This window comes from Cherax quadricarinatus, chromosome 17, assembly GCF_038502225.1.
Source record: "Cherax quadricarinatus isolate ZL_2023a chromosome 17, ASM3850222v1, whole genome shotgun sequence".
Lineage (NCBI taxonomy): Eukaryota > Metazoa > Arthropoda > Malacostraca > Decapoda > Parastacidae > Cherax > Cherax quadricarinatus.
The window spans coordinates 7,351,016-7,376,318 of NC_091308.1; the positions used below are offsets into that span (position 1 = coordinate 7,351,016).

At 42.8% G+C, this 25,303-nt stretch overlaps 1 protein-coding gene across 4 annotated transcripts in view; it reads left to right on the forward strand.

Annotated features, from left to right (window-relative positions):
* LOC128686428 (uncharacterized) overlaps positions 1-25,303 on the forward strand; it is a 133,004-nt gene that overhangs the window by 85,510 nt on the left and 22,191 nt on the right. For all 4 annotated transcript variants that reach the window (XM_053773348.2, XM_053773349.2, XM_070085775.1 and 1 more), the window contains exon 2: positions 24,082-24,209. In XM_053773348.2, the coding sequence (XP_053629323.2) occupies positions 24,087-24,209 (123 nt within the window). In that variant the 5' untranslated portion in view covers positions 24,082-24,086. The remainder of the gene's footprint in view (positions 1-24,081; positions 24,210-25,303) is intronic.

Here is a 25,303-nt window from a genome sequence, read left to right on the forward strand (position 1 = left end):
TAGCGCGCATTTTGTGCGCTATTACGCCATGGTCACACTTGTCGAAGGCTTTTGCAAAGTCTGTATATATTACATCTGCATTCTTTTTGTCTTCTAGTGCATTTAGGACCTTGTCGTAGTGATCCAGTAGTTGAGACAGACAGGAGCGACCTGTTCTAAACCCATGTTGCCCTGGGTTGTGTAACTGATGGGTTTCTAGATGGGTGGTGATCTTGCTTCTTAGGACCCTTTCAAAGATTTTTATGATATGGGATGTTAGTGCTATTGGTCTGTAGTTCTTTGCTGTTGCTTTACTGCCCCCTTTGTGGAGTGGGGCTATGTCTGTTGTTTTTAGTAACTGAGGGACGACCCCCGTGTCCATGCTCCCTCTCCATAGGATGGAAAAGGCTCGTGATAGGGGCTTCTTGCAGTTCTTGATGAACACAGAGTTCCATGAGTCTGTGAGGACAACTTGTATACAATGTAAGGTGTTTTTTTTTTTTTTTCAACAAACCAGCCGTATCCCACCAAGGCAGGGTGGCCCAAAAAGAAAAACGAAAGTTTCTCTTTTTAAATTTAGTAATTTATACGGGAGGAGGGGTTACTAGCCCCTTGCTCCCGGCATTTTAGTCGCCTCTTACAACACGCATGGCTTATGGAGGAAGAATTCTGTTCCACTTCCCCATGGAGATAAGAGGAAATAAACAACAACAAGAACTAGAAAGAAAATAGAAGAAAACCCAGAGGGATGTGTATATATATGCTTGTACATGTATGTGCAGTGTGACCTAAGTGTAAGTAGAAGTAGCAAGACGTACCTGAAATCTTGCATGTTTATGAGACAGAAAAAAAGGACACCAGCAACCCTACCATTATGTAAAACAATTACAGGCTTTCGTTTTACACTCACTTGGTAGGACGGTAGTACCTCCCTGGGCGGTTGCTGTCTACCAACCTACTACCTATATGTAGTAACACCCACCACAGTGAGTGGCAATGTGTAGTAACACCCACCACAGTGAGTGGCAATGTGTAGTAACACCCACCACAGTGAGTGGCAATGTGTAGTAACACCCACCACAGTGAGTGGCAGTGTGTAGTAACACCCACCACAGTGAGTGTCAGTGTGTAGCAACACCCACTACAGTGAGTGCCAGTGTGTAGTAACGCCCACTACAGTGAGTGCCAGTGTGTAGTAACGCCCACTACAGTGAGTGGCGGTGTGTAGTAACACCCACTACAGTGAGTGGCGGTGTGTAGTAACGCCAACAACAGTGAGTACCAGTGTGTAGTAACGCCCACTACAGTGAGTGCCAGTGTGTAGTAACGCCCACTACAGTGAGTGGCGGTGTGTAGTAACATCCACTACAGTGAGTGCCAGTGCGTAGTAACACCCACTACAGTGAGTGCCAGTGTGTAGTAACGCCCACTACAGTGAGTGCCAGTGTGTAGTAACGCCCACTACAGTGAGTGGCGGTGTGTAGTAACACCCACTACAGTGAGTGGCGGTGTGTAGTAACGCCAACAACAGTGAGTACCAGTGTGTAGTAACGCCCACTACAGTGAGTGCCAGTGTGTAGTAACGCCCACTACAGTGAGTGGCGGTGTGTAGCAACACCCACTACAGTGAGTGCCAGTGTATAGTAACACCCACTACAGTGAGTGCCAGTGTGTAGTAACGCCCACTACAGTGAGTGCCAGTGTGTAGTAACGCCCACTACAGTGAGTGTCGGTGTGTAGTAACGCCCACTACAGTGAGTGCCTGTGTGTAGTAACACCCACTACAGTGAGTGCCTGTGTGTAGTAACGCCCACTACAGTGAGTGCCTGTGTGTAGTAACGCCCACTACAGTGAGTGTCGGTGTGTAGTAACGCCCACTACAGTGAGTGGCGGTGTGTAGTAACACCCACTACAGTGAGTGTCGGTGTGTAGTAACACCCACTACAGTGAGTGTCGGTGTGTAGTAACACCCACTACAGTGAGTGGCGGTGTGTAGTAACACCCACTACAGTGAGTGCCTGTGTGTAGTAACGCCCACTACAGTGAGTGCCTGTGTGTAGTAACGCCTACTACAGTGAGTGTCAGTGTGTAGTAACACCCACTACAGTGAGTGTCGGTGTGTAGTAACACCCACTACAGTGAGTGTCGGTGTGTAGTAACTCCCACTACAGTGAGTGTCGGTGTGTAGTAACACCCACTACAGTGAGTGGCGGTGTGTAGTAACTCCCACTACAGTGAGTGTCGGTGTGTAGTAACACCCACTACAGTGAGTGTCGGTGTGTAGTAACTCCCACTACAGTGAGTGGCGGTGTGTAGTAACACCCACTACAGTGAGTGTCGGTGTGTAGTAACACCCACTACAGTGAGTGGCGGTGTGTAGTAACACCCACTACAGTGAGTGCCTGTGTGTAGTAACTCCCACTACAGTGAGTGTCGGTGTGTAGTAACTCCCACTACAGTGAGTGGCGGTGTGTAGTAACACCCACTACAGTGAGTGCCTGTGTGTAGTAACTCCCACTACAGTGAGTGTCGGTGTGTAGTAACTCCCACTACAGTGAGTGTCGGTGTGTAGTAACTCCCACTACAGTGAGTGTCGGTGTGTAGTAACTCCCACTACAGTGAGTGTCGGTGTGTAGTAACTCCCACTACAGTGAGTGGCGGTGTGTAGTAACACCCACTGTGATATAGGTCACTTGCCCTCTCGTAATTATTATTATTATTATTATTATTATTAATAGTTATAGTAGTGGTAGTGGTGGTGGTGTTAATTATTATTATTAGCATTTTTTTTTATTATTTTAGTAATGGGGAAGAGCTTAACCCGTAGGGTTCACAGCAGCTGAGGAAGTAATTAAGGTTGATTCTGATTCTAAATTCCGCAGTGTCAAGAAAAAATAAACTGGTTTACATACACTTCACACAGTCAGTCCTGGTTTATATACACTTCACACAGTCAGTCCTGGTTTATATACACTTCACGCAGTCAGTCCTGGTTTATATACACTTCACACAGTCAGTCCTGGTTTATATACACTTCACACAGTCAGTCCTGGTTTATATACACTTCACACAGTCAGTCCTGGTTTATACACACTTCACACAGTCAGTCCTGGTTTATATACACTTCACACATCAGTCCTGGTTTATATACACTTCACACAGTCAGTCTTGGTTTATATACACTTCACACAGTCAGTCCTGGTTTATATACACTTCACACAGTCAGTCCTGGTTTATATACACTTCACACAGTCAGTCCTGGTTTATATACACTTCACACATCAGTCCTGGTTTATATACACTTCACACAGTCAGTCCTGGTTTATATACACTTCACACAGTCAGTCCTGGTTTATATACACTTCACACAGTCAGTCCTGGTTTATATACACTTCACACATCAGTCCTGGTTTATATACACTTCACACAGTCAGTCCTGGTTTATATACACTTCACGCAGTCAGTCCTGGTTTATATACACTTCACACATCAGTCCTGGTTTATATACACTTCACACAGTCAGTCCTGGTTTATATACACTTCACACAGTCAGTCCTGGTTTATATACACTTCACACAGTCAGTCCTGGTTTATATACACTTCACACAGTCAGTCCTGGTTTATATACACTTCACTCAGTCAGTCCTGGTTTATATACACTTCACACAGTCAGTCCTGGTTTATATACACTTCACACAGTCAGTCCTGGTTTTTATACACTTCACACAGTCAGTCCTGATTTATATACACTTCACACATCAGTCCTGGTTTACATACACTTCACACAGTCAGTCTTGGTTTATATACACTTCACTCAGTCAGTCCTGGTTTATATACACTTCACTCAGTCAGTCCTGGTTTATATACACTTCACACATCAGTCCTGGTTTATATACACTTCACACAGTCAGTCTTGGTTTATATACACTTCACACAGTCAGTCCTGGTTTATATACACTTCACACAGCAAGTCCTGGTTTATATACACTTCACACAGTCAGTCCTGGTTTATATACACTTCACACAGTCAGTCCTGGTTTATATACACTTCACACAGTCAGTCCTGGTTTATATACACTTCACACAGTCATTCCTGGTTGATATACACTTCACACAGTCAGTCCTGGTTTATATACACTTCACACATCAGTCCTGGTTTATATAACTTTCCACAGTCAGTCCTGGTTTACATACACTTCACACAGCCAGTCCTGGTTTATATACACTTCACACAGTCAGTCCTGGTTTATATACACTTCACACGGTCAGTACTGGTTTACATTCACTTCACACAGCCAGTCCTGGTTTATATACACTTCACACAGTCAGTTCTGGTTTATATACACTTCACACAGTCGGTCCTGGTTTATATACACTTCACACACTCATTCCTGGTTTATATACACTTCCCACAGTCAGTCCTGGTTTATATACACTTCACACAGTCAGTCCTGGTTTATATACACTTCACACAGTCAGTCCTGGTTTTTATACACTTCCCACAGTCAGTCCTGGTTTATATACACTTCACACAGTCAGTCCTGGTTTACATACACTTCACACAGTCAGTCCTGGTTTATATACACTTCACACAGACAGTCCTGGTTTATATACACTTCACACAGTCAGTCCTGGTTTATATACACTTCACACAGTCAGTCCTGGTTTATATACACTTCACACAGTCATTCCTGGTTGATATACACTTCACACAGTCAGTCCTGGTTTATATACACTTCACACATCAGTCCTGGTTTATATACACTTCACACAGTCAGTCTTGGTTTATATACACTTCACACAGTCAGTCCTGGTTTATATACACTTCACACAGCAAGTCCTGGTTTATATACACTTCACACAGTCAGTCCTGGTTTATATACACTTCACACAGTCAGTCCTGGTTTATATACACTTCACACAGTCAGTCCTGGTTTATATACACTTCACACAGTCATTCCTGGTTGATATACACTTCACACAGTCAGTCCTGGTTTATATACACTTCACACATCAGTCCTGGTTTATATAACTTTCCACAGTCAGTCCTGGTTTACATACACTTCACACAGCCAGTCCTGGTTTATATACACTTCACACAGTCAGTCCTGGTTTATATACACTTCACACGGTCAGTACTGGTTTACATTCACTTCACACAGCCAGTCCTGGTTTATATACACTTCACACAGTCAGTTCTGGTTTATATACACTTCACACAGTCGGTCCTGGTTTATATACACTTCACACACTCATTCCTGGTTTATATACACTTCCCACAGTCAGTCCTGGTTTATATACACTTCACACAGTCAGTCCTGGTTTATATACACTTCACACAGTCAGTCCTGGTTTATATACACTTCCCACAGTCAGTCCTGGTTTATATACACTTCACACAGTCAGTCCTGGTTTACATACACTTCACACAGTCAGTCCTGGTTTATATACACTTCACACAGACAGTCCTGGTTTATATACACTTCACACAGTCAGTCCTGGTTTATATACACTTCACACAGTCAGTCCTGGTTTATATACACTTCACACAGTCATTCCTGGTTGATATACACTTCACACAGTCAGTCCTGGTTTATATACACTTCACACATCAGTCCTGGTTTATATAACTTTCCACAGTCAGTCCTGGTTTACATACACTTCACACAGCCAGTCCTGGTTTATATACACTTCACACAGTCAGTCCTGGTTTATATACACTTCACACAGTCAGTACTGGTTTACATTCACTTCACACAGCCAGTCCTGGTTTATATATACTTCACACATCAGTCCTGGTTTAAGTACACTTCACACAGTCAGTCCTAGTTTATATACACTTCACACATCAGTCCTGGTTTATATACACTTCACACAGTCAGTCCAGGTTTATATACACTTCCCACATCTGTCCTGGTTTATATACACTTCACACAGTCAGTCCTGGTTTATATATACTTCACACATCAGTCCTGGTTTATATACACTTCAAACAGTCAATCCTGGTTTATATAACTTCCTACAGTCGGTCTTGGTTTATATATATTTCACACAGTCAGTCCTGGTTTATATACACTTTCCACGGTCAGTCCTGGTTTATATACACTTCACTCAGTCAGTCCTGGTTTATATACACTTCACTCAGTCACTTTTGATTTATATACACTTCACACAGTCAGTCCTGGTTTAATATACACTTCACACAGTCAGTCCTGATTTATATAACTTCCCACAGTCGGCCCTGGTTTATATACACTTCACATATCAGTCCTGGTTTATATACACTTTACATAGTCCTCGTTTATAAACACTTCACACAGTCAGTCCTGGTTTATATACACTTCACACAGTCAGTCCTGGTTTATATACACTTCACTCAGTCCTGGTTTATACACACTTCACTCAGTCAGTCCTGATTTATATACACTTCACACAGTCAGTCTTGGTCTATATACACTTCACTCAGTCAGTCCTGGTTTATACACGTTTCAATCAGTCAGTCCTGGTTTATATACACTTCACGCAGACAGTCCTGGTTTATATACACTTCAATCAGTCAGTCCTGGTTTATATACACTTCACATAGTCAGTGCTGGTTTATATACACTTCACACAGTCAGTCTTGGTTTATATACACTTCACACAGTCAGTCCTGGTTTTATATACAGTTTATATACGCTTCACTTCATTCAATCAGTCAGTCCTCGTTTATATACACTTCACACAGTCAGTCCTGGTTTATATACACTTCACACAGTCAGTCCTGGTTTATATACACTTCACTCAGTCAGTCCTGGTTTATATACACTTCACACAGTCAGTTCTGGTTTATATACACTTCGCACAGTCAGTCCTGGTTTATATACACTTCACTCAGTCAGTCCTGGTTTATATACACTTCACTCAGTCAGTCCTGGTTTATATACACTTCACACAGTCAGTCCTGGTTTATATACACTTCACACATCAGTCCTGGTTTATATACACTTCACACAGTCAGTCCTGGTTTATATACACTTCACATAGTCAGTGCTGGTTTATATACACTTCACACAGTCAGTCTTGGTTTATATACACTTCACACAGTCCTGGTTTATATACATTTTCCACAGTCAGTCCTGGTTTATATACGCTTCACTCAGTCCTGGTTTATATACAATTCATTCAGTCAGTCCTGGTTTATATACACTTCACACAGTCAGTCCTGGTTTATATACACTTCACACAGTCAGTCCTGGTTTATATACACTTCACTCAGTCAGTCCTGGTTTATATACACTTCACACAGTCAGTTCTGGTTTATATACACTTCGCACAGTCAGTCCTGGTTTATATACACTTCACTCAGTCAGTCCTGGTTTATATACACTTCACTCAGTCAGTCCTGGTTTATATACACTTCACACAGTCAGTCCTGGTTTATATACACTTCACACAGTCAGTCCTGGTTTATATACACTTCACTCAGTCAGTCCTGGTTTATACACACTTCACTCAGTCAGTCCTGGTTTATATACACTTCACACAGTCAGTCTTGGTCTATGTACACTTCACTCAGTCAGTCCTGGTTTATACACACTTCAATCAGTCAGTCCTGGTTTATATACACTTCACACAGTCAGTCCTGGTTTATATACACTTCACTCAGTCAGTCCTGGTTTATATACACTTCACACAGTCATTCCTGGTTTATATACACTTCACCCAGTCAGTCTTGGTTTATATACACTTCACACAGTCAGTCCTGGTTTATGTACATTTTCCACAGTCAGTCCTGGTTTATATACGCTTCACTCAGTCAGTCCTGGTTTATGTACACTTCAGTCAGTCAGTCCTGGTTTATATACACTTCACACAGTCAGTCCTGGTTTATATACACTTCACACAGTCAGTCCTGGTTTATATACACTTCGCACAGTCAGTCCTGGTTTATATACACTTCACTCAGTCAGTCCTGGTTTATATACACTTCACACAGTCAGTCCTGGTTTATATACACTTCACACAGTCAGTCCTTGTTTATATACACTTCACACAGTCAGTCTTGGTTTATATACACTTCGCACAGTCAGTCCTGGTTTATATACACTTCACACAGTCAGTCCTGGTTTATATACACTTCACACAGTCAGTCCTGGTTTATATACACTCCACACAGTCAGTCCTGGTTTATATACACTTCACACAGTCAGTCCTGGTTTATTTACACTTCACACAGTCAATCCTGGTTTATATACACTTCACACAGTCGGTCCTGGTTTATATACACTTCACACAGTCAGCCCTGGTTTATATACACTTCACACAGTCAGTCCTGGTTGATATGCACTTCACACAGTCAGTTCTGGTTTATGTACACTCCGCACAGTCAGTCCTGGTTTATATACACTTCACACAGTCAGTCCTGGTTTATATACACTTCACACAGTCAGTTCTGGTTTATATACACTTCACACAGTCGGTCCTGGTTTATATACACTTCACACACTCATTCCTGGTTTATATACACTTCCCACAGTCAGTCCTGGTTTATATACACTTCACACAGTCAGTCCTGGTTTATATACACTTCACACAGTCAGTCCTGGTTTTTATACACTTCCCACAGTCAGTCCTGGTTTATATACACTTCACACAGTCAGTCCTGGTTTACATACACTTCACACAGTCAGTCCTGGTTTATATACACTTCACACAGACAGTCCTGGTTTATATACACTTCACACAGACAGTCCTGGTTTATATACACTTCACTCAGGTGTTGTTCGAAACATGATAAAAATAATATGAAAAAATGACAGTAGGAAAAAATGAATTAAGAGAAGTGTTTTAATTCGTCTTCGTGATTGTCACGTCACCTGGAACATGATTCCATGACAAGTCACGCCAGGTCACGTCACGTCACTTTGGGATGAACGCATGATAGGTCACCACAGGTCTGGTCAGGTTACGTCACATGACAGGTCATGCCACGTCACTTGAAGCATGATCCTATGACAGGTCAGGTCAGATCAGGTCACCTTATGTGGGTCATGAACGCAAGTCGAGTCGGGTCATGCGGGACATGTCATCATGTACCTTGCCCACTTTCCATGCTTGTGCAATGACTTTATAATCCATTTTAATATTATTTTTTTTTTCACGGTAGTTTGGTACCTGAAATCAGGTGCAGTCGTGTGTGTACTGACCTAGCTGAATTTGTAGAGGTCGAGTCTCAGCTCCTGCCCCTTACACTCCCCACTATTGGGCTCTCTCCTTGCGTCATAAGCCATTTACAACACATTCCTAAAGCGGTGTTTACATCCTTCCTTTAACATATCTTTTTACTAGAGATTCCATTTTCCGGACCACTCTGAAGCTAAAAAGGTACTTTCTGATATCCGTATCCATGTGTCTTCAACCTCTAACTGTCTCTGTTTTCCTCGTCTTGAGCAGATTGTCCGTGTTCACCCAGTCAGTTCCTCTTTTGTCGTTTTCATGTCTTCTCTGATACTTTCGTCTTTATTGTCATCAGGTTTAGTTCTTTTAGTCTCTCTTCATAGCTCAGGTTCTTTAGCTTCGGAACTAGTCTCACTGTAATTCATATAATACGTTTGATCGGGTGTGGGTTCCATTCTGGCGCTGCATACTCGTATATAGTGTCATAAATGATTCGTTGTTGAGATTCCCAAAAGTTAATCTTAGATTTGCCAAATGCGCATTTGCTGCAGAGGTTATTCGGTCGATATGCACCTTAGGCATATATGATCGGTACTGTACTTACTCCTATACTTACTCCAGATATAGTATACACAGATTTTGCGAAAGTCTTCGACAAGTGCGATCATGGTGTAACACAAAATGCGTGATAAAAGAATAACAGGAAAAATGGGTAGATGGATCTTTAACTTCCTGACAAATAGAACACAAAGAGTAATAGTAAATAGAATAAAGTTAGAGGCGGCTACAGTGAAAAGCTCTGTTCCACAAGGTACAGTACTCGCTCAAATCCTGTACCGTATCTTCCTCATTTCTGAGACGGACACAGATGCAAGCCACTGTACCGTGTCCTCTGCGGATGATACCCGAATTTGCGTGACAGTGTTATCCATCGAAGACACTGCAAATCTCCAAGTGGAAATCAACCAAATCTTTAAATGGGCCGCAGAAAACAATATAAAGTTCAATGAACACAAATTTCAATTACTCCGCTATGAAAAACTCGAGTAAATAAAAACTGTATCGGAGTATAAAACAAATTCCAGGCACACAATAGAGCAAAAAACTAATGTGAAGGACCTAGGAGTCAAAATGTCAGGAATCTCACTTTCAAAGATCACAACAATGTAGGCTATCTACCACATCTGCTATGAAAATGATAGGATGGATAATGAGAACCTTCAAACAGGAAGGAAACAACAAATGATAGTATGTGACGAGGTGTCAGAGTGGGCGCCAGTGACGAGCGGGGTTCCACAAGGCCGGTGATATTTCTGGTATATGTGAATGACGTGACGGAAGGGATAGATTCAGAGGTGCCCCTGTTTGCAGGTGATGTGACGGTAATGCGGAGAATTCAGGTGGGAGAGAATCAGGTAAAACCACAAAGGGATCTGGACAGGCTGCAATCCTGGTCCAACAACTGGCCCCTGGAGTTTAACCCCACCAAGTGCAAAGTCATGAAGACTGGGGAAGGTCATAGAAGACCGCAGACAGAGTACAGACTAGGAGGCGGGGGGCAAAAGACTACAAACCTCACTCAAAGAAAAGGATCTTGGGGTGAGTATAATACCGAGCACATCTCCTGAGGCGCACATCACCAATTTAACTGCTGCAGCAAAGAGCGCCTGACAAACCTAAAAGCATTTTGACACCTGAGTAAGGAATCTGTCAAGACTTTGTACACCGTGTACGTCAGGGACATATTTGAATATGCAGTACCAGTATGGAACCCACACCTGGTCAAGCACGTCAAGAAATTAGAGAAAGAGCAAATGTTTACAACAAGACTAGTTCCTGAGCTAAAGGGTATGTCCTACGAGGACAGGTTAAGGGAAATCAACCTGATGACACCAAAGGATAGGAGGGATAAGGGGGACATGATAACGACTTATAAAAACTGACAAGGTGGATAGGAACAGAAAGTACCAGAGATGGAACACAGCAACAAGGGGCCACAACTGCAAGTTGAAGACTCAGATGAGTCACAGGGATGTCAGGAAGTATTTCTTCAGTCATAGAGTTGTCAGGAAATGGAATAATCTGGAGAATGATTATTGGAAGCAGGATCTATACGTAGCTTCAAGAAGAGACTCGACAAAGCTCATGTAGCAGGGAGAGACAGGCTCTAGTAGCAAAGAGGCGGGTACAGGAGCTGTGAATCGACCCCTGCAACCACAAATAGGCAAGTACATACATGTACACACACACACACACACACACACACACACACACACACACACACACACACACACACACACACACACACACACACACACACACACACACACACACACACACACACACACACACACACACACCGTGTATGTCAGGCCCATACTGGAGTATGCAGCACCTGTTTGGAACCCGAACTTGATAAAGCACGTCAAGAAACTAGAGAAAGTACAAAGGTTTGCAACAAGGTTAGTTCCAGAGCTAAGGGGAATGTCCTATGAAGAAAGATTAAGGGAAATCGGCCTGACGACACTGGAGGACAGGAGGGTCAGGGGAGACATGATAACGACATATAAAATACTGCGTGGAATAGACAAGGTGGACAAGGACAGGATGTTCCAGGGAGGGGACACAGAAACAAGAGGTCACAATTGGAAGTTGAAGACACAAATGAGTCAGAGAGATAGTAGGAAGTATTTCTTCAGTCATAGAGTTGTAAGGCAGTGGAATAGCCTAGAAAATGACGTAGTGGAGGCAGGAACCATACACAGTTTTAAGACGAGGTTTGATAAAGCTCATGGAGCGGGGAGAGAGAGGGTCTAGTAGCAACCGGTGAAGAGGCGGGGCCAGGAGCTAGGACTCGACCCCTGCAACCACAAATAGGTGAGTACAAATAGGTGAGTACACACAAGGTCCCCGGTATCGGTCACGGTCATTTTACCCTCGGCCCTCTTTCCCCTCCCCCCCTTCTAACCCCATACACACACACACACACCTCCCCCACTTCTAAGGGTCACTCATCCTTCTCCCCCCTCCCCCCTTAACCCCATCCCTCTCTCTCCCACACATGCACAAGCACACATACACAAGCACACATACACAAGCACACATACACAAGCACATATACACTTGACAAACACATACTCCCCCTTCCCCTAACCACCCCTCCCCCCTAACCACCTCTCCCCTAACCCCCTCCCCCAACTACTTCTCCCTCTTCAATAACCATCCTCCCCCTCCCCCAACTACCTCTCCCCCTCCAATAACCATCCTCCCCCTCCCCATAACCATCCATCCCCACTCCCCTTAACCATCTATTCCCCTCCCCCTAACCACCACTCCCCCTTCCTTCTGTGGAGCAATGGGGGAACCTAGAACTAGGATGAGAACAAGGGGTCTGAAGGACGAATCTGGGAGGGAGGACAGGGAGGCAGAGCTCAGAAAAAGGGAGGAAGACTGGGGAAGGAGGCTAGATGAGCTGGCAAGGAAGATGGAAGAGAGGTTAGCAGCAGAATGCAGAAGGTGGAAGCAACATGCCACAGTAGCAGAAACCAAGATACAGAGATTAGAAGAGGAACTGAGACATCTGAAACAGCATAGAGACAAAGATATTACAGAAGTAGCATCAGCAATGGCTACATCAGACACAGACAATGGGTCTGAAGGGAGCATGGAAACTAAACTGTATGCAGAGGTCCTGTCAAACCCACATGGGGCCAAAACAAAGACAGGGAGCACACTAGGACAGAATGAGAGGTTGGAAGACATTGAAGGAACTTGGGCATGTGCAGGGACTTTACCAGACACCTGTGGGGGCCAGGAACAGGTGAGCAGGAAGGACAAACCAATGAGCATAGGATCCATAGCTAGGGAAGGAAGGAACACTCCACAGGAAGGAATTAAAGCACATCAGAGGATGCAATGGGAGTCACAGTGGAAGGTGGAAAGGGAGAGATCAGTTTTTGTCTATGGGCTAGACGAAGCTAAAGGGGAAACTTATGAAGAAAGAAAGCAGGAGGAGAAAAAAGCAATTGAAGGTATCATGAAGGTGATAGGCGAGGGGGGCATGGCCCAAGTGGCAAATTTTCGGAGAATCGGGTGGTTCACAAAGAAAAGGAATCGGCCTCTCAAAGTAATTTTCAAGGCAGAATCAACCCGAACCATGATCCTGCAGGAGAAAGCACGGCTGAGAGGCAAGCAGGAGTTCATGAGTGTGTACCTCGATCGAGACAGAACACAAGAGGAAAGAAAGACGATGAAAGAGAGAGTTCAAAAACGAAAGGAGAAATGGGAGGAAATGAAAAAGGAGTGCAGAATAAACCAGGAACAAGTGGATGGACAAGCACACACCCCAGAAACACCTGCAGAAGGAATCCAGCCACGACACCCCCAAGGCAACTGAAGAATCCAAACCAACCATCACACACCGATCCCTCTGTTCCCGCCCCCAGCACCACAGTTACAATATTAGAACAGAAGTTGAAGGTTTGGTACACAAATGCGGATGGATTAACGAATAAACATGAGGAATGGCAAGAAAGAATCAATGAAAAGTCCCCAGACATCATAGAAGTTACAGAAACAAAACTCACGGAGACAATAACAGATGCAATCTTCCCACCAGGATACCAGATCATGAGGATAGATAGAAGGGGCAGAGGGGGAGGTGGGGTTGCTCTGCTCATAAAAAACAGATGGAAATTCGAGAAAATGGAAGGCATAGACGAGGCGGGAGAAAGAGACCACATAGTAGGTACACTTCAGTCTGGGGAGCACAAGGTGGTCATTGCAGTGATGTATAATCCACCACAGAACTGCAGGAGGCCAAGAGAGGAATATGAAGAGAGCAACAGAGCAATGGTGGACACACTTGCTGAGGTGGCAAGAAGAGCTCACTCCAGCAGAGCAAAGTTGCTGGTTATGGGGGATTTCAACCACAGGGAGATTGACTGGGAAAACCTTGAGCCACATGGGGGTCCCGAAACATGGAGAGCCAATTTGTTGGATGCGGTGCTGGAAAACCTCATGCACCAACATGCTAAGGACACTACCAGAGTGAGAGGGGAGGATGAACCATCAAGATTGGACCTTGTGTTCACCCTGGGCAGTTCAGACATTGAGGACATAAGAACATAAGAACATAAGAACGAAGGAACACTGCAGAAGGCCTACTGGCCCATGCGAGGCAGGTCCAAGTCTCCTACCGGCTTAAGCCAATGCACCCAACCTAGTCAGGTCAGGTCACATTGACTTAAGGGAGGAACACGGCAACCGACCTGTTAGCACAAGCTATCAGGTCTAACTCACACCCACCCACATCTACTCATGTATTTATCCAACCTATTTTTAAAGCTACACAACGTTCTGGCCTCTATAACGGTACTTGGGAGTTTGTTCCACTCATCCACAACTCTATTACCAAACCAGTACTTTCCTATATCCTTCCTGAATCTGAATTTTTCCAACTTAAAACCATTGCTGCGAGTCCTGTCTAGGCTAGATATTTTCAGCACACTATTTACATCCCCTTTATTTATTCCTGTCTTCCATTTATACACCTCAATCATATCCCCCCTAATTCTACGTCTTTCTAGAGAGTGCAGTTTCAGGGCCCTTAGTCTATCCTCATAGGGAAGGTTTCTGATACATGGGATCATCTTTGTCATCCTCCTTTGTACATTTTCCAGAGAATTTATATCCATTCTGTAATACGGTGACCAAAACTGTGCAGCATAATCTAAATGAGGCCTAACCAAGGATGTATAGAGTTGAAGAACAACCTGAGGACTCCTATTATTTATGCTTCTTGATATGAAGCCAAGGATTCTATTAGCTTTATTGCGAACACTTATGCACTGTTGTCTTGGTTTCAGATTACTGCTAACCAGAACTCCTAAATCTTTTTCGCAATCCGTAATATTAAGATCTACATTATTTAGTTTATATGTGGCATGGTTATTGTCCTGTCCAACATTTAGAACTTTGCATTTGTCTATATTAAACTGCATCTGCCACTTCTCCGACCACTGCATCAGTCTATTCAAATCTTCCTGGAGTGCTCGAATGTCCTCGTCAGAATGAATTCGACGGCCTATTTTGGTGTCATCGGCAAACTTGCCGATGTCGCTCTTTATGCCCTCATCTATGTCGTTTATGTAGATTGTGAACAGCAGGGGGCCCAACACTGACCCCTGTGGAACACCGCTCGTGACGCTTCCCCACTCTGATTTCTCCCCATTTATGCAAACTCTCTGCTGCCTATTTGTCAACCATGCCTCTATCCAGGAAAAAATTTCTCCTCCTATTCCATGTGCTTTAATTTTCCTCAATAGTCTCTGATGTGGGACCCTGTCAAAAGCCTTACTGAAGTCCATATACACAATATCATATTCATTACCATGATCTACCTCCTCAAATACCTTAGTGAAAAAAGTTAATAAATTCGTAAGGCAGGAACGCCCCTTTGTAAAACCATGCTGAGATTCGTTGATTAATTTATGCTTTTCAAGATGGCTACGAACTGCCTCGGCAATTATTGATTCCATAAATTTTCCCACTATGGAGGTTAGGCTTATTGGTCTATAGTTCGAAGCTAAGGACCTGTCACCTGTTTTGAAAATAGGTATCACATTTGCCATTTTCCACTTATCTGGCACCATGCCAGTTTGTAGTGATATGTTGAAAAGATTAGCCAAAGGTGTGCTAAGCTCCTCTTTACATTCCTTTAGAACCCTTGCATACAGTTCATCAGGGCCTGGGGATTTGTTAGGTTTTAATTTATCTATTTGCCTAAGGACCATGTCACTTGTGACCCTAATAGTGCACAGTTTATTATCGTCCTGTTCTACATAATTTATCATTACTGGAATATCGCTGGTATCCTCCTGTGTAAAAACTGAGAGGAAGTATGTGTTAAAAATTCTACACATTTCCTTATCACTGTCAGTGAGCTGACCCGAGGAACTTTTGAGTGGGCCTATCTTGTCCCTGATCTTACTTCTGTATACCTGAAAGAATCCTTTTGGGTTAGTCTTCGATTCTTTTGCAACTTTAACCTCATAATCTCTTTTTGCTTTTCTAATTCCCTTTTTTATTTCTCTCTTTAACTGAATATATCGATTTCTTAATTGCCCCTCTCCTCTTTTGATTTGCCTATATATGCCTCTCTTTTGACCAATCAGATATTTTAATCTATTGTTCATCCATTTAGGATCATTTTTGTTTGATCTGATTTCCCTATTTGGAACGTATGAGAGTCCCCTAGGAGCCAGCGACCACGTGGTTCTGTGCTTTGAATACATAGTAGAGTTGCAAGTGGAGAGAGTAACAGGAGTTGAATGAGAAAAGCCTGACTATTAAAGAGGGGACTACATAGGGTTGAGGAACTTCCTGCAGGAGATTCCATGGGACAGAGAACTGACAGGAAAGACAGTAAACGAAATGATGGAAAATGTAACAACAAAATGCAAGGAGGCAGTGGAACGGTTTATTCCCAAGGGCAACAGAAACAATGGGAAGACCAGAACGAGCCCCTGGTTTACCCGACGGTGTAAGGAGGCAAAGACAAAGTGCAATAGAGAATGGAAAAAGTACAGAAGGCAGAGAACACACGAAAAAAGGGAGATCAGTCGCAGAGCCAGGAACGAGTATGCACAGGTAAGGAGGGAGGCCCAGCGACAGTATGAAAATGACATAGCATCGAAAATCAAGACTGACCCGAAATTGTTGTATAGCCACATCAGGAGGAAGACAACAGTCAAAGACCAGGTGATCAGATTGAGGACAGAAGGGGTAGAACTCACAAGAAATGATCAGGAGGTATGTGAGGAGCTAAACAGGAGATTTAAGGAAGTTTTTACAGTAGAGACAGGAAGGGCTGTGGGAAGACAGCACAGAAGGGAACATCAAGAGGGAATATACCAACAAGTGTTGGATGACATACGAATAACCGAGGAGGAGGTGCAGAAGCTGCTAAGTGACCTTGATACCTCAAAGGCGATGGGACTGGCCAACATCTCCCCATGGGTCCTTAGAGAAGGAGTAGAGATACTGTGCGTGCCCCTAACCACAATCTTCAATACATCCCTTGAAACTGGGCAACTACCTGAGAAATGGAAGTCAGCAAATGTAGTCCCCATATTTAAGAAAGGAAACAGAAATGAGGCACTAAACTACAGACCTGTGTCTCTGACATGTATTGTGTGCAAAGTCATGGAGAAGATTATCAGGAGGAGAGTGGTGGAACACCTGGAACGGAACAAGATTATAAATGAAAACCAGCATGGGTTCATGGAAAGCAAATCCTGTGTCACAAACCTCCTGGAGTTTTATGACAAGGTATCAGAAGTAAGACACGAGAGAGGGGGTTGGGTTGATTGCGTTTTCCAAGACTGCAGGAAGGCCTTTGACACAGTTCCCCACAAGAGATTAGTGCAGAAGCTGGAGGATCAGGCGCATATAACAGGGAGGGCACTGCAATGGATCAGGAAATACCTGACAGGGAGGCAGCAACGAGTCATGGTACGTAAAGAGGTATCACAGTGGGCGCCTTTGACGAGCGCGGTCCCAGAGGGGTCAGTTCTAGGACCAGTGCTATTTTTTATATATGCGAACAACATGATGGAAGGAATAGACTCTGAAGTGTCCCTATTCGCAGATAATGTGAAGTTGATGAGAAGAATTAAATCGGATGAGGATGAGGCAGGACTGCAAAGAGACTTGGACAGGCTGGACATATGGTCCAGAGACTGGCTTCTCGAATTCAATCCTGCCAAATGCAAAGTCATGAAGATTGGGGAGGGGCAAAGAAGACCGCAGACAGAGTATAGGCTAGGTGGACAAAGACAACAGACCTCATTCATGGAGAAAGACCTTGGGGTGAACATAACACCGAGCACGCCACCGGAGGCACACATCAACCAAATAACTGCTGCAGCATGCGGGCGCCTGGCAAACCTGAGAATAGCGTTCCGATACCTTAATAAGGAATCGTTCAAGACACTGTACACTGTGTATGTTAGGCCCATACTGGAGTATGCAGCACCAGTCTGGAACCCACACCTGGTCAAGCACGTCAAGAAGTTAGAGAAAGTACAAAGGTTTGCAACAAGGCTAGTTCCTGAGCTAAAGAGTATGTCCTATGAGGAGAGGTTAAGGGAAATCAACCTGATGACACTGAAGGATAGGAGGGATAAGGGGGACATGATAAAGACTTATAAAATACTGACAAGGTGGATAGGAACAGAATGTACCAGAGATGGAACACAGCAACAAGGGGCCACAACTGCAAGTTGAAGACTCAGATGAGTCACAGGGATGTCAGGAAGTATTTCTTCAGTCATAGAGTTGTCAGGAAGTGGAATAATCTGGAGAGTGATTATTGGAAGCAGGATCTATACGTAGCTTTAAGAAGAGACTCGACAAAGCTCATGTTACAGGGAGAGAGAGGCTCTAGTAGCAACCAGGCGGGGACAGGAGCTGTGAATCGACCCCTGCAACCACAAATAGGCAAGTACACACACACACACACACACACACACACACACACACACACACACACACACACCCACACACACAGATAGATATATATATATATATATATATATATATATATATATATATATATATATATATATATATATATATATATATTTTAGTTTTTTTTATTATCACACTGGCCGATTCCCACCAAGGCAGGGTGGCCCGAAAAAGAAAAACTTTCACCATCATTCACTCCATCACTGTCTTGCCAGAAGGGTGCTTTACACTACAGTTTTTAAACTGCAACATTAACACCCCTCCTTCAGAGTGCAGGCACTGTACTTCCCATCTCCAGGACTCAAGTCCGGCCTGCCGGTTTCCCTGAATCCCTTCATAAATGTTACTTTGCTCACACTCCAACAGCACGTCAAGTATTAAAAACCATTTGTCTCCATTCACTCCTATCAAACACTCTCACGCATGCCTGCTGGAAGTCCAAGCCCCTCGCACACAAAACCTCCTTTACCCCCTCCCTCCAACCCTTCCTAGGCCGACCCCTACCCCGCCTTCCTTCCACTACAGACTGATACACTCTTGAAGTCATTCTGTTTCGCTCCATTCTCTCTACATGTCCGAACCACCTCAACAACCCTTCCTCAGCCCTCTGGACAACAGTTTTGGTAATCCCGCACCTCCTCCTAACTTCCAAACTACGAATTCTCTGCATTATATTCACACCACACATTGCCCTCAGACATGACATATATATATCTATATATATATATATATATATATATATATATATATATATATATATATATATATATATATATATATATATATATATATATATATATATATATACATATATATATATATATAAATATATATATATATATATATATATATATATATATATATATATATATATATATATATATATATATATATATATATATATATATATATATATATATATATATGTCGTGCCGAATAGGCAGAACTTGCGATCTTGGCTTAAATAGCAACGCTCATCTTGCCATATAAGACAAGCGAAAATTTGTGTATGCAATAATTTCGCCAAAATCATTCTTAACCTAACGAAAAAAATATATTTCACTGTGTTTCTTAAGTATTAAATTATTGTTAACAAATTTTAAATATATTTAGTTGGGTTAGGCTAAAATAAATTGTTCTTGTTATAATAAGGTTAGGTAAGTTTTCTAAGTTCCTTTTGGTGCAAAATTAAAAAAATGTACATTAACATTAATGAAAAAAATATATCTTTAAACGTATAAGAGAAAATTTTAGAAAGGACTTAATTTTAAATGAGTTCTTGCTAATTGACCAGTTTTACATATTCGGCACGACATATTTTATATATATATATATATATATATATATATATATATATATATATATATATATATATATATATATATATATGTATATATATATATTTATATGTATGTATATGTCGTGCCGAATAGGCAGAACTTGCGATCTTGGCTTAAATAGCAACGCTCATCTTGCCATATAGGACAAGCGAAAATTTGTGTATGCAATAATTTCGCCAAAATCATTCTGAACCTAACGAAAAAAATATATTTCACTGTGTTTGTTTAGTATTAAATTATTGTAAACAAATCTAAGATATATTTAGTTGGGTTAGGCTAAAATAAATTGTTCTTGTTATAATAAGGTTAGGTAAGTTTTCTAAGTTCCTTTTGGTGCAAAATTATAAATTTTTACATCAACATTAATGAAAAAAATATATCTTTAAACGTATAAGAGATAATTTTAGAAAGGACTTAATTTTAAATGAGTTCTTGCTAATTGACCAGTTTTACATATTCGGCACGACATATATATATATATATATATATATATATATATATATATATATATATATATATATATATATATATATATATATATATATATATATATATATATATATGTATATATATGTATATATATATATATATATATATATATATATATATATATATATATATATATATATATATGTATATAAAATGCTCAATAAGACGGAGTAGACGTGAAGATTAAAAACTAGTGTTGTGGTGGTCGTTGTTTCTGGTGGGGTGTCTATTAACCTGATCATTTTTTTTTTACCTTCAAGTTACCTTTAATGGAATATACTGTACCCCAGTCATGTGTGTGGCTCACACGCCCTTGTGTGTGTGTGTAGCTCACACGTCCTTGTGTGTGGCTCACACGTCCTTGTGTGTATGTGGCTCACACGTCCTTGTGTGTGTGTGTAGCTCACACGTCCTTGTGTGTGGCTCACACGTCCTTGTGTGTGTGTGTAGCTCACACGTCCTTGTGTGTGGCTCACACGTCCTGGTGTGTGTGTGGCTCACACGTCCTTGTGTGTGTGTGTAGCTCACACGTCCTTGTGTGTGGCTCACACGTCCTTGTGTGTGTGTGTAGCTCACACGTCCTTGTGTGTGGCTCACACGTCCTTGTGTGTATGTGGCTCACACGTCCTTGTGTGTGTGTGTAGCTCACACGTCCTTGTGTGTGGCTCACACGTCCTTGTGTGTGTGTGTAGCTCACACGTCCTTGTGTGTGGCTCACACGTCCTGGTGTGTGTGTGGCTCACACGTCCTTGTGTGTGTGTGTAGCTCACACGTCCTTGTGTGTGGCTCACACGTCCTTGTGTGTGTGTGTAGCTCACACGTCCTTGTGTGTGGCTCACACGTCCTGGTGTGTGTGTGGCTCACACGTCCTTGTGTGTGTGTGTAGCTCACACGTCCTTGTGTGTGGCTCACACGTCCTTGTGTGTGTGTCGCTCACACGTCCTTGTGTGTGTTTGTAACTCACACGTCCTTGTGTGTGGCTCACACGTCCTTGTGTGTGTGTGTAGCTCACACGTCCTTGTGTGTGGCTCACACGTCCTTGTGTGTGTGTGGCTCACACGTCCTTGTGTGTGTGTGGTTCACACGTCCTTGTGTGTTTGTGTCTCACACGTCCTTGTGTGTGTGTGGTTCACACGTCCTTGTGTGTATGTGGCTCACACGTCCTTGTGTGTGTGTGCAGTTCACACCTCCTTGTGTGTGGCTCACACGTCCTTGTGTGTGTGTGGCTCACACGTCGTTGTGTGTGTGTGGTTCACACGTCCTTGTGTGTGTGTGTGGCTCACACGTCCTTGAGTGAGTGGCTCACACGTCCTTGTGTGTGTGTGGCTCACACGTCATTGTGTGTGTATGGCTCTCACCTCCTTTTGGGTGTGTGGCTCTCACCTCCTTGTGTGTGGGGGGAAACATACCTTCTCGTGTATGTGGGGGGGAGGTTATACCTTCTCATGTGTGGGGGGGAGATCATACCTCCTTGTGTGTGTGGCTCAAACATTAATGTGTTTGGCTCACACGTTCTTGTGTGTGTGGCTCACATGTTCTCTTGCTGGTCATCATCTTGTTCTAGAGCTGTAACAGAGGTGTAACAATACTGCACCATAGCTGTGCTAGAGCTATACCCAAGCTGTGCTAGAAGCGTAACAGTCACAGAGCTGTTCCGGAGCTGTGCTAGAGCTGTAACAGAGTTGTGTTGCTAAAAAAAAAATCTCCCGACGATAATGAAGCAACCAAGATTTAAGGATTCCTTAAATTACACTAATCGTTCTAAGACAATTAGGTTAATGCACTGTAGCGGCGGAGATTAATGATGAAGTCAACACAATGAGGTATCGTAAGGCTGCTGCGACCTGATTCACCACTGACTCACAAGGTATCACAGCCTTGTATCCATACAAGATCTTCTGAGACCGTAATTTTTATGAATTGCTTTCGTTATTATATTTTTTTTGGAGGTACGACCCTCCGTCCGCTTGGGCTCGTAAGCAGTCAAGCTCCTGGTGATAACAAAGGTCTTTGAAGAATGACGCAGATGTGCCAGATGAGCTTCGACGAGGTTTATATAAAAGTATAAATTGTTTCTGACACATTAGTGGTGGGTCGGAAGGTTTTGGTGTTACTGTGTTGGTAACGGGACGCCTGTGACACACTTGTGTCTCACTATTACTACTGTAATGGGATCAGACGATCTTGTACCCCAGGGAGAGGTTAGGTAGTGGGTGTTCTCGTAGGCGGGAGTATTGGCTGGTTGACCACCTCTGCAGTTGGTGAAGTGGAGGCAAAGAGGGGTGGCATGGGGGTATGGAGGGAAGAAGCCCACCGAAACTCCATCAGCCCCCAAAATAAAAACATTAATAATAATAACGCTGCCTCAAGGCAAGTCTCCTAGCCTTTCAACCAGCCACCTGCTAAGTATAGAAATACTTGCGCCGCTCCTGGGAAGGTGGGTAGATGGTAGTATTGATCGACATCAATTCATTCTCACAAGAAACCATCATAATAAAAACGCCCGGCAAAAAAAAAAAAAAAATGGGGTTAAACTGTGTTCCGAAACGTCGTCATAAGTTAGAGTCTCCTAGGTATGGGTTATTCGTGTATTGTTCCAGCCACGATACTGTGATTTTTCTATTCTTTAACGTCAGGTTTTGACGATCTGTGTCATGGACTGTTAGTCATCATACTTCTCCCTTTCCTTTACAATGCCAGTGAATTATAATCTCCGACTAAATAAAGCATATATGTTTTTTTACTTTAAAAATTTAAGAAGTTCGAGAAGACTGGATGTGTCCTTCGGCAGACAAGATGCAGAGGACGGAACGCATGCGCAAGGAATTGGCATTGTGATATCCCATTATATATTTTTTTCTGTATGAAAGCCTAGTGTATATACTGTGAAGTGTGATAGTTCAGTGTAAGCGCCCAGCAGCGTAATAACCTGGCTTACAACGTAATAGATACAACTTTGACACAACGAATCTCTTCTGTGCCTCTCACGTAGTGATGGTCACTTGGGCAGAGCCCTTCGGTATTTCGCTCGCAAAGTACGTTGTGTGCGAAGCCTTCTTACGGGGAGAGTGCAGGGGTGGTGTTTCTCACTCATCATAACATTAATGATGTACACGGTATCAATAAGCTGTTGAACTGGACATATATGCAACACCTGGGTATCTTTATTTTGAAGACGTCGCCGCAACCACTGACTTCAAGACAGAGGGACTCATTACTTCGACTTTTACTCTCCCAGTTGACAAGCTCTGTACTGGCGGAACGTCTTCGAAATAAAGTCATAGATGTATTGCACATGTGTGGGGTTAACATTCCTACAGCTACTGCAACAACAGCAAATGTTTATAGCAATATACTTTCTGAGTATCTTTACCATCTTGAAAACACTGCGTTTCACCACAGTATTTGACACCATTTTGCAGTTGTACTTTCTCTCGGTTGTGAATTAATCATGGGGACACCCTGAAGTGATAAACGTAAGCGGATCATTTAGTCCTCTCTCCACTATTTATGATCCGGTCTTCGACCGACCAGACTGTTGGTGATGCAAATGACTCATGAATTTTTCTTTTTATCATTTCAGACGGGATGCCCAGTAGTGGGTGGCTGACATCTATCACCAGACACTTGAGTCGCACGCCCACGCTGCCCCACGCCCACGCCTGTGACCCACAAGGTGGTGGTAACAGTATTGCCACTGTGTCCTCTCAGGTATGTGGGCGTTGATGATGGTGGAGGGGTTCTTGAGCCGAGGAATTGGAGCTAGCTCCCACTTTCTCGAATTAGATTCGAATGCCTCCCATTCCTTAAGCGCAGCATGACCTTTACATTGTATCCATAGTTTTGCTGTGCGTGACTGACTGCTCAATAATATCTTTATGCTCTCTACGGCACCGTTCAGTGAAAGAAGCACTGGTGACTGAGTTCTTGTTGCTCTGGTTCCTTTAGTTGTGAGTATTGTACACCGATAGAACTGTGTTCTTGAACTACTTCAGCAACTGTCCAAGAATCTCTCTCTACATCTTTATTAACACTACCTTCACGATCACAAGAGTTTTATGGAATCATAGTGGCAAAGAAGTTTGTTGTGAGGGCGTCCTTTATCAGACAGTCCTCGGAGAGCACGAGCAATAGCTTTACCGCGGATCATATGGTTACAGCATTGGTGCTATATACTTCCAGTGCTTCCTCTGTTCCCGATCCCCTCATCATACGAGACACTGCCCCAAGCACTCACTAAAAGATGGAATCAGCCTAACTGCTTTTAGCCACTGTTGTTGACAAATGTCACGCAAGCAATTGGCAAGTTTAAGCGACTTGCATATTCATCAATTTAGAGTAAATTTTAATATACACACATTTCATCATCTGGACTAAATTCTTTGATTGGCAAGAGGACTGCATCTGATTTCATGTCAGCTTTTCCATTATTTGCTCTGAAAATACATTGCCTGACGCCTTACCAGTTTGTCGTAAGAACTGATCTTTTGAGAAGACTTGCTGACTGCCAAAAGACATCTGAGTAAAACCCAGACGGCTGTTGTGTGTACGGCACCTGCAAAGTTAACACTGACTAAAATACTATTCCAGAAAGAGCTGATGTTGAAGACCCAGTGTATGAGATGGTTGGTATCCCTTTATCTGCAAACCAGCTCATGAACTTGCATTTTCGCTCTGCGCTTGATACATTAACCAGACAAGTACAACTGGTATTTCGTGAACTTTGCTATTGATTCCATACCATAAATGTTCCTTTTCCAGTGATTGCTTGTTGGAGGTATCTAAATTTCCAAACTCTCCTCTTG